The 11409-nt window shown below is 44.8% G+C and overlaps 1 protein-coding gene across 2 annotated transcripts; it reads left to right on the top strand.

Moving 5' to 3' along the window:
* The first annotated feature begins 4578 nt into the window (after positions 1 to 4578).
* On the top strand, positions 4579 to 10920 carry hoxb8a (homeobox B8a). 2 transcript variants are annotated; one of them, XM_078084421.1, is made up of 2 exons: positions 4579 to 5727; positions 9713 to 10920. In XM_078084421.1, the coding sequence occupies exons 1-2, from the start codon at positions 5295 to 5297 to the stop codon at positions 10102 to 10104; spliced, it is 825 nt and encodes a 274-aa protein (XP_077940547.1). In that variant the 5' UTR covers positions 4579 to 5294; the 3' UTR covers positions 10105 to 10920. The 2 variants fall into 2 exon arrangements, with proteins under 2 accessions (XP_077940547.1, XP_077940546.1); XM_078084420.1 differs by having other exon boundaries at positions 4725 to 5727; positions 9710 to 10920.
* The last annotated feature ends 489 nt before the right edge of the window (positions 10921 to 11409 follow it).

Genomic DNA, 11409 nt, shown 5'->3' with positions numbered 1-11409 from the left:
ATAATGATAATGTTTAATTCAGTAGCATAATGCAGCTGAATTGATAAAAATATACAGTCTAATCGCCTAAAACAATATTCAAATGTAACTATTATTTCCCAACACTCACACAAACATGGCAGCCAAGATATTATTAAATCAGTGAAACGATTTATTTTTTAATTAGGCAAACTATAAGATGAAACAGAATCATTTTCACAATATCAAAAAACAAAATCAATAGGAAAACGATTTATGTCTCATTAAAAAAGAATTCACAAAAACACAAAAAAAATACGAATACAAATTACAATATAAATTAGAAGGAAAACCAAATGTTGCATTGCTTATTCTGCAGACAAAAGTTGGAGGTGCAGCAGGTTCGCTCACATTTCAGATTCGATCTCAACTTGAGCGTGTTCTATTATGTGTTTGGCATGATTTGCCCCTGTTGGTCCATTAGTCGGATTCCCATCCGTCCAAACAGCAACTCAGACTGGCTTGTTTTCCTGCAGCGCGTCGCCCGGTGGACGCCACGAGATTGATTATTCCTGAATCTATTTCTTGTGTTATTGCGAAACCTCAATACGTCAGGGTTTATTACTTTAGTTTTTCTTACTTTGCCTCAAAAGAAAAAGCTGCTAGTGTGTGTCCCTCAGCTCAGCAGCCTCTCCTACTCCTCCTCCTTTACCTCCTCCTCCTCCTCCTCCTCCTCCTCCTCCTCCTCTTCTTCTTTCGCACGCTAGTTGTTTTTTCTACACTTCCTATTTTCAAACAGGGAAACAAACAGCATGATATGAGCAGGATGTGCTGCACCACCGGAGGTCTGGAAGCTCATGAGTAACACAAAAAAAGAAAAAGCGAACGACGATGGGTTGGGTGAGTAACGGGGGACGCAGGATGCGGATGCGCGCGGGTTGGAAGAAGCCGCCGCAGACTGTCGTAAAAGCAGCAAAGAGGAAGACGGAAAAGGAGAGAAAGAGGAGGAGAAGCGGATTCAATGCGGAGCGGCACAATAAAAGAAAATGACGGCAATAAAAGTTTATAGCGTATACATTTCTGAAGGTTGAGAACTAAACGGCTGTAAAACAAACGCGCTGAAAGAAAGAGAAAGGTGGTAGACGCACGGAAAGAGAAATCTTATAGCAAAAGTTTCAAATCCACCCTTCCCCCCGTTTGATAATTTACTTGGTGGTTATATTCATGGGCAATGAAGACTGAAGAGGGCAGAAAATGTTAGTGTAGGGCTTATGCATATATACGCGTTAAAGAGAAGCGGTGGGGGATGGAAGGGGGGGGGGGGGGGGGGGGGGGGCAAGGCCTATCAGAGGAACCCCCTTCACAGGGAAATTCTCCTTTGAGTTTCTCCTGCTGTTCTTAGCTTTGGGAGTTTTATGGTTCTGTACCCGTTTGGCTCTCTGTGTGTGTGTGTGTGTGTGTGTGTGTGTGTGTGTGTGTGTGTGTGTGTGTGTGTGTGTGTGTGTGTGTGTGTGTGTGTGTGTGTGTGTGTGTGTGTGTGTGACCTCCCTTTGTTTCACTCATATTTATCCGTTCACCCTTTCAAGCACACCAAAGAAGAGAGAACTCACCGAAACCGCTGACACACATTCTTCAGCCGGCTCCCACAGGCTCTGGGGGTGCGTTCATGTCGCAGCCCCGAGGATCCCGGAGGGCCACACGGTACTAGTGGGTTACAGAGGGATTACATTTGTTGTTATTATCATTGAATATTTTTTTTAAATAAACGCTTAATAGGGGATCATGTCGCACAGGGGTAAGTCTGAGGATCAGGGCCTCAGTCTCTTCAGACAGCGCTAACTACCGTTTTTACGGTGTGCAGCTTGTAATTTAGCTATATGCACACCCAAATACAGGCAGACTAACAACACGCACACTCACTAGGTCCCTCAAAGCATACAAGCGGGGATGATCTGGTGTAATAAAAGGTGTTGGAGCTGGACTACCTCGACACAGAGGAGATACACGCCGTTACACTTCCCTGCGCTCCATCTTTCATTCCCGTGCCCTCGTTTGTTCCTGTCATTGTTTCACAGGTCGTATCAGCCACGATGCGCTTCGGCCCATCTTTGGGAGATCTCTGAAAATTCCCAAAATAATAATGAGCAGATTAGAAGTAGACACAAGTTGACGAGGAGTGTAAATATAAGACGCATAATCAACAACCAATGACCTCAGTGGTCTCATGTATTGATTATGTGCCATTGCAAAATATTTACCCAGAATGTTGTTGTATTTATTTGCATTTTATTAGTTCATATGAATAAATACCACAACAATAATATATTATGGTATCATTTCATAAAATCCGATATTGAATAATGCAAAACAATAATGTAATTTAACATTATTTAATTTCATTTAATCTACTTTGCTTTTATATAATTTAATTTCAAAACAAATCAAATTAAATATTGTAATACCAAAAGTGTGGACATGCTGCAACTTTGTCTGACTGGGCAGAAAATAATGATGGGAATAATAAGGATAATAATAAATGGTCATAGGCCCACATGCCTTCTGTATCTGACTGAGAAGTAAACTATTTTTAATATGATAAAATATGCTAATGATATATAACATATAGGCAACCAAATTAGTTCATAACAGAAGTACTGTAGAATTAACAGACTCGTATCAATAACTTATATTTAGTATCTTTTCTTCGGTTGGCTTCATTTGTTAGCCGGCTCGTTATAAAATACATATAACGTATACAACAGAAGACACGTATTTGTCTGGTATTCATGATTGTGGTTTCAGGCCTATACGCTTGAGAATCAGCAGTTCACCCGTGGAAGGAAACGGTGATCCCAGCATTATCTCGGTACTATATCGGCCAGTAATCGGTAGCCGTCCACTTTTATACTAGTGGTAAAACTCATTCAAATGACGTTAAGAAATGATTTCCTTTCAATTACTTTTTTACATTTCCAGTCTAACGTGACCGACTCTCTCCCTAAATAGCAAACCAGCCCTGACACCTGGCCCTCCAATTACAACCTGCAGTTTTATTTTAAAGCAGCTTGTATAGCTTTATGTGCCGATTTAACAGAATCATAAAGCCGCATAACAGGCCAACGTCCTCCCCCACGGTGGCACTTCCGTCCTCCGCCACCTGATGGCACTCGTGCTCCACCATTTGGGGGAAAGGAGCCAGACATCGCCCGAGGCTCCTCCTGACTCCGCCTAGCAGGGGCTCCTTTGAAAGTGGGTGAAACTTGCCGTGTTCCTCCTCTCAATGCATTTTAAAAGAGGTTGTTTTCTATCAGACGAATGGTTGGGACACTATTTTGGCTTTGCTATTGGACATTTTGACATTTGAGGTAGTTCCAAGTCGTTTTTACAGGGGTAGGGTTGATGGTAGGGGGGGCCGAGGAAGGGTTGAGGCCTTGTGAAATAGTCACCCATGGACGTGCAGGATATTGCCAGGAAATGGCACTTTCCCCCGGTGTAAAGTCCACACCAAGGACTTTAACGCCCAACCGTTGGAGGGAGTTACTGCCGCTAGCATTTCTCCCAATTAGACAATTGAAAGTGTGAAAATTAGCTTCACCCAGTATATGTATACGCACGTGCATGCACTGCTAGTGTGGTGAAAATGTAATTAGATGTAATTAGTGTAGCAGAAGAAGGTGTTTTCTTTCAATGCAATGCCACTTTGTGTGTGTGTCTGCAGTTTTTAGGGGTTTGCATCACGTTCACATCTCACCATCCGAACACACCACAGACGCCATTAAGATAAGCACTTATTGGAGCTCGTATGGTGGACCCCCCCATCATCGACACGTCATATCTCGAGGTATGATCGACGTTCCCGCTCATATTTTGAACGGACACTTGAGGAGGCTACGTCTTCCTCGAAGTACAAAGTAGCCCACATTTGGGTCTTTAGGCAGTCTTGCATTTTTTAAGCCTTTCACCGCGTTAGAGAACCGTGCCTATTGCTTACAAGAATGAAATTAAATAACCAGTGAAAAGGTGTTCCGGGCCTTCACGCAAAAAAGCAAACACGCACGGTACACGGGGACACTTTCTCAGAGGCCATCGCACCCCACTTTCCTCCTTACGTGTTTATGGACATCGTGTTTATGAACGCGTAGAGCATCAGAAGGCTAGCGGCTGCAGAGCTAGTCTATTTATAATTTTTTAACATAGTTTTGTTTGTGCGGATGTGCATATGTGTGAACAGCAGAAGAGAACGAGGGGTTTTAAAACCTCAATTACATTTATAGGCCGGTACTTGTTAAAACCAATACCAATTAGGCAGCGCGCTCTCTCCTTCTCCCCCTCTCTCCCCCGTGTCACAGTACTCCTTTCTTGCTCACGCTGCACGGCCTCCTCCTCATTTGCTCCTTCACTGCCTTTGCATTATTGCAAGCGCGCGAAGCGCTTCAAGCCTCCACCATCTAGTCTTGCAAGGCGCGTGCGGAGGGAAACAGTAAAATATCGTGTAGATTATACGCGTGTGTGCTCGTGTGCGTCCCTCTGCTTGCGTGGAAAAAACAGTGGGATGAAGAGCTGATAATAGATGCAAATTACCCCTGAAACCAACGCACACACATGGGGGCAGGATCGGATAGAGAGGAGAGTGAGAGAGAACGAGAGTGTGTGTGTGTGTGTGTGCCTGTGTGTGCGTGTGTGTGTGTGTGTGTGTGTGTGTGTGTGTGTGTGTGTGTGTGTGTGTGTGTGTGTGTGTGTGTGTGTGTGTGTGAGAGAGAGAGAGAGGGAGAGAGAGAGAATATGAAACAACTCATTTGCAGACGAGGGAATCACGGAATACCCGTTTGATAGCACGGCACGGCTCCCGCTTATAGCGCTAACACCGGAATTGTGATGCGCACGAGCCCTTCCTCATCCACTTCTCCCTCTTCTTATTCTTCATCCTCTTTTTGTTCCTCTTCTGCAGTTAATAATTCTTTGTTCTGGCTGGATATTCTACGAAACAAGCGTGATTGTTGTTATCGTTGTCGCACTTACTGCTCCGGCAGGCTGCCGTTGCCGTTACGCGCACCGCTCGTCCGTTGCGGCCGTGAAGGGAAAGTCCACTTTAACGGACCCTGACACCGGCGGCAGACCTTCCTCGCACACTCTCGCTTTCGCTCCCTCCCTTTCCTCCGTGTCTCTCTCTCTCTCTCTCTCCATTTGCGTGACGGTTTTATCTGCCTCAAAACCGCACGAGCAGCAGCAACAAAAAAGAAGAGGGGAGAAAAGAGTCGCCCGCTTCTTGCAAGTCCCACTGTGACTCCGCCGAGCCGAACACAAACTGAAACCACAATAAACACCGAAGAAAAACGATGAGTTCATATTTCGTCAACTCGCTCTTCTCCAAATACAAAAGCGGCGACTCGCTACGCCCGAACTATTACGAGTGCGGGTTTGCGCAGGACCTGGCCGGCAGTCGGCCCACCGTGGTGTACGGCACGGGCTCCGGCGCCACCTTCCAGCACGCCCCGCAGATCCAGGATTTCTACCATCACAGCACCTCCACGCTGCCCAGCAACCCGTACCAGCAGAGCCCCTGCGCGGTCACATGCCACGGCGAGCCGGGCAACTTCTACGGATACGACGCCCTGCAGCGGCAGACGCTGTTCGGTGCACAGGACGCGGACCTGGTCCAGTATAGCGACTGTAAACTGAGCAGCGCGACGGGGCTCGGAAGCGAGGACGCAGAGGGGACCGAGCAGAGCCCCTCGCCGACGCAGCTCTTCCCCTGGATGAGGCCGCAAGGTGAGGAAAACGGCTTTTCAAGTGGTTCTTTTTCCTTTTACTCGTGAGTGTTCCGGCTGCTCTTCCGGGAGGCAAGCGCGGAGAATGTTTGACACAGAGTGAAGCGGTGGAAGAAAGTTGGGGAAAACAAGCAGCAATTTCAGCAGGGCAATCTTACATCCTGCGCTCAAAGCTCGTTTATGGTTTTATTGGCACGGCCGCAACTTGTGAATGACGTTAGGGTGTAATTGCCCCGGCTATTTAAAGAGAGAATGGATGACAGGAGCCCGGATAGAGAGAATGAGAGCAAAAGGCATTCGGACAGAAGTGAGAGGTGGTCGGGGATGGGGGGGAAATATGGGGGGGGGGGGTGTTGTTAGCGAGACCCCCCCCCCCCCCCCTAGACAAATGAGAAACCGCTGCTTGGCGGAAATGGGAGAGCGTTTGGAGTAGTTGCGTCAAGCTGCACACATACATGCAGCTCTAACACGGGTTAAACTTTTCCTGTCCTATTTCGTGCTTTTACGATTTTCCCGTGGTCTTGATTCAAAAACACGGTGACACACTGCGTGGGGGGGGTGATATAATAGAAGATATATAGGGTGTAATAATAGCCGTTCTGTGGTCTCTCCGCACCGTCTGATCCCGCTCACTCAGACATCCATATCATTCCACATATGTTGTCCGTGTGGTTCGGATTGAAGCTGCCCTGCCTCGGTGTCCGTGTGCGCCCTGTGGCAGAGCGAACAGCTAAATATGGATGTGGCTCCGATAGGTTCGACTCGTTCCGATTATAAATCTTACAGCAATGTGATTCATGGGAGAGAACAATAAATATATGTATTTGCATCATAGAGAAGCCAAGTTTATAATCGATGTTGACATGTATTTAATTTGAACCATATAGGCTGTGCTGTCGTGTTCGTCAGTGAGAGAGAGGGGGTGGGGGTAGGGGGGGAGGCTGGGGGGGGGGGTTTATTGCTTGTGTTCTTGTTTATATTTTTTAGCGGGGCAGCAGACGGGTTATATATCTTATGACGTGTGTGGCTTCTGGTAGTAAGATAATATATACTAATAATAATAATAATAATAATGATAAAAACAGGTCTGTATTTTTTTAGCTCGAGCAGCTTTCTCACACCAACCACGCCAGAGCTGAAAACAATAATAACAATAACCGCTAATTTAGGTTTGCGCACTACTATTCCTCCTCCGTGCCCCCCCCCCCCCCCCCTCCCCTCCCCACACACCCTTTAAGGCACACCCCCAGAAGTGTGTGTGTGCTTGTGTGTTTGTGTTTACCTTAGTACCTGTTTCTCTGTAAATTGTCCCAATCTACATCTGTAACGGCCCACATATTTTCGCCCATCATTTGCGCATCCCCGCTCCCTTTGCGCGTAACGGATTATTTTTTCCTGGCCCAGCCCTACCAGTGCTTAGGCGCAGAAGCGTGCGTGTGTGCGCTTGAAACGACTTCTTACATCTTAAGGGGCTCAGCCCGTTTTACCCTCGACCAACGATGACAGTGATTCGCCCCATGATTAATAGTTAAATAGAAACCTGAACACCGAGGTCCCGTCCGGGCCGCTCAGATCACCCCGGGTTGGTTGGGGGCAAAAAACAAAAAGGGAAAACCAAAACAGGAGATTGGGCGCATTAAGTCTGAGAACGCTGCATCAGCGAGCAGCTACACCCCGCGCACGGTTTGATTGAATGACTCGGTTTTATAATGCATTAGCAGGGGACAAACTGCGCAATGGGTCTCCTGCGGAAATCCTTTGCATTTTCATAATTTGTACCATAAAAGGGGGAAATAGCCTCCTTCACACCTCACATCCCATATTAGGAGGTTTCAAAACGCAGAGAACACGATCTTGACGCATGGCAACAAAAACAAATATAATAAAATCGGACCTGGTCGTAATCGAAAATGTGTTTAGGCGACGGAGAGGGAGTGATGGCACCAGTGTCCTCTGCCTTAGCATCTATGAAGTCAAGTGGAAACCTCGTTTCTCCTTCTTCCAAAATGTCAATTGCAACGCGTTTGTTTCGGGCTCCTTTAATTGGCTCCGTGAAAGGTTTCATATATAAAATGTCTTGTAACATTTGCCCACACGTCAAAGAGCAAATAAATTATACGATTTAAATGAAATGCCGTTGGAGCGAAATGTATGGCTATGTGCAGTGACCCGGCGTCGGGGGTTTAATCCCACATGCATGTTTACTGCGTTAAATAACGTGCTCACAGAATGACATTATATGTGGAATTGTACCATAAAAGCATTACTGCATTAAAGCATCGCAGCTTTTCGTGGTGGTATAACATACATATTCCGTGATAAATTCCATAATCATGGCGGCGTGTATTTTTCCTTGCAGGCGGACTCACATGTTAACGTTGTAATAATTATAGAATTAAAGAAGACAAATGTGTAAAATGCTTGCCTTCAACTTAACTATGAACATATATAAATATATACAATATAATTTTGATGACGTTTGATAACGTTGCTATTTGCGCAGTATCGTCAATATTGAATAATGCGTGTAGGATTATATGAATACACATGTATATATATTTTTCTCCCACGCATGAAAAGCCTTGTGCTCAGAAAGCACGATGGCTAAACCGCTGTGCGTTCATTTAGTTGTGACACCTTCTCTGCCCGCTGTTTTCAGATTAACAGAAGACAAAGTTGCTGATAAGCAATAGCAGAAGAGAAGATATTGGTCAGCTACTTTTCGAAAGGCAATTCTTTCTCTGTTCCTCGGTAATGCGTAATTTTTCCCATTTAAAAAGTGTTTAACAGCATCTCAGTAAGTGTTCGATATTTGTTGATATAACAAGAACAACACCGTTTTTGTTGAAAGTAGCATCTACCTTTGTGTTTGGGATTCAAAATATAAAAGTTATGGAGTATCCATACTCCAAAGTTCTATGAACACTCCGTTTGGCGCTCGTTAGTGACAGTTATCAGTATTTGTTGAAGTCCGTATATAATCAATTATAAAAAATAATCAACAGATTCACAATGCTGACCATATTGTATCAATATGTTGTTGTATATTTCACGTGTATTTTCTCAAAAAGTCTTTAAAAAGGAAATAAGGAATAAGGGGATTGTTTTAATCGTGCAATATGTTTGTTTGACAGAATCAGTCATGAAATCACAGTTCACATTTGAGCACTTCTGGTTCCCTTCTCTCAGTATGTCTGCAATTGACAATGGCAATTATTGGCTTCTGATTCTGATAATACCCAAAGATTGGGCTTTGGTTTTAAATAAAATGCTTTATTTTCGTTCAGCATAAAAACAAAGATACAGTATGTTTCCCTGAACATGAACCAGTAGATTGCATTTTAGGACAATTTCACAAACTTCCATGAGAGACTGCTTTAACATATCCTTCTAATGGAGAAATCCCATTGACCTTTGTCATTGGGTCAAATCCTCCACAACATCCCGGGCAGCAAGAGCTTTTCAATACTCCTCCAGCCACCCAGAGAATCAGATGGCATGAGGTTAAAAATTATTTAATAATTAGCAAATCAAATTACAAAGCGAAATACTGTATGAATAGTTTATTATATCGCGAAATAGAGAATATCCTTTCCTAGTCTAAAGCAAGCTACAAAGTTGGATCACCGAACGATTCTAACGGGTTTCTCTCCCGTTGCAGTCTTTAGAAACTCCGTCGTGTCCTTTGCCTCAGGCATTTTTTCAACTTCTCACCTGGCTCCATCTGATGACCTAATCTGAAATCCCTCACTGATCTGACCAATCCGTATTCACTTAATATTACAATACACCTTTGGCATTTAGTCGTCCTTATCATCTAATACGTAAGACACTATTCATAACACATTGTAAATCAGAGATACCCAACCACCAGGCCGCGGGCCGCTCCACAGAAATAATAAATACATATATTTTTTGTCATTTGGGTGTGTAGTTGGACCACTAACAATGTCCTCCCATTTACCCCCTCCCTTGTTCACCAGCAGCAGCGGGCAGGAGGAGGGGCCGGCAGACCTACAGCCGCTACCAGACCCTGGAGTTGGAGAAGGAGTTCCTGTTCAACCCCTACCTAACCCGGAAGCGCCGCATCGAGGTGTCGCACGCGCTGGCGCTTACGGAGCGACAGGTGAAAATCTGGTTCCAGAACAGGAGAATGAAGTGGAAGAAGGAGAACAACAAGGACAAGTTTCCCAGCAGCAAAAGCGAGCAGGAGGCGGTGGAGAGGGAGAGGAGGGAGAAGGAGCTGCGCGACGGCGGCGGGAGCGAAGGGGGAGAGGGGACTGGAGGCGGCGCGGTGGCGGTGGCGGTAGCCGGCACGGCGGCGTCACAGCCCCCCGTGAATGAGGACTGCTGCGAGAAAACCCACAAGCAAATGTAGGGAGGGAAGCGGTGGAATCAGGGGAGAGGTTAAGGGGCGAGGGCGATGAGTCGAACACTTTGGAGTGGTGGTGCGAGGGTGTCTGTTTTCGTCGTAATTGAGGCACTGGACTGCTCCCCTGTCTCCACAATTCAATTGATGGAAACAAACTTAAGTCTCCAAATAGGCGACCAGCGAGCCAAGACGAACTGAAAGGGGCCCGTGCGCCTCTGTCTTGATGACTTTAAACTGATGAAGACAAGAAACAAGAAAGGCAACTTAAATGGAATCAAATAAACGCTCACACAACCGATGAGGCGTGAGAGGGTGGATCAATGCGCGTCAACCCAACATAGTCTCCTCTAGTGTTTAAAACAAACAAAAAAATAAGATAGCTTCCTTTCTTTGTGAAACAATTGTCGTGGAAACATTTCTATATTGTTAGAAGTTTATCATTAACAATTTTATCTTTGGCAGCTGTATAGTTTTTAAGTTAAATGATGGTGGTGCACTTTTTACTGTACTTCTCACTTCTATGTTGTTGTTGTTGATGTTGTTGTTGTTGTTGTTGTTATGGCAATGATTGATAATGAAAATGAAGAGGACGTAGCAATTAATGGAATTTCCAACAACATGAAACTGCCTATTTATGCCGTTTTAGTAGGTTGCGTCTCTTTTTTACACACTCTAATTGTCGTTTTAGTTCGTTTTTTGATCGATGGTCTTTTATTTTATATTGTCTGCCCTTTATTTTACATTCTTCTGGGGTAATAAGCATGCGCACAGTGCCAATCAAAAAAGAGAGAACATTCATTCAAATAAAAAACAAAGAAGAAATATAAGTGTTTTCTTCTGCATTTCATGCGAAATATAGAATTTCTTGATAAGCATGTGTCAGTTGTTTAAAATAAGTCAGCTGTGTGTGTGATCAGAACAAGTCGCAAATGAAGCAAATTGCTCATCAACACTTTTCTCCTTCACGCTTCTCCCCTTTTTCCTCCCTGACTCCTTTCTCCCGCCTCTCCGAATTGTCAGCACCCAGACTGATACAATCATTCAGTTCACAAGACTAAACAGCTACGCTCGACTGGGAAATCTCCTCTTAAAACAACAGACGCTCCCCCCTCCACACACTCACACCTCAAACAGACCACATCCAAACACCACTTTATTTATGGCCTATCCTCCACTTACGTTATTACATTCCTCTACATTCACAATTACACAGCCTTCCATTATCATCCCGATGACGACTTGGGGTTTGTGGTTTCCATCTGGAAAGATCAAACACCATCGAGCGTGCGTATTTCACTCCTTTCTGACTGC

This window comes from Gasterosteus aculeatus, chromosome 11, assembly GCF_964276395.1.
Source record: "Gasterosteus aculeatus chromosome 11, fGasAcu3.hap1.1, whole genome shotgun sequence".
Taxonomy (NCBI): domain Eukaryota; kingdom Metazoa; phylum Chordata; class Actinopteri; order Perciformes; family Gasterosteidae; genus Gasterosteus; species Gasterosteus aculeatus.
The sequence above is the reverse complement of the archived record's forward strand: the minus strand, read 5'-3'. Positions and strand labels throughout refer to the sequence as shown.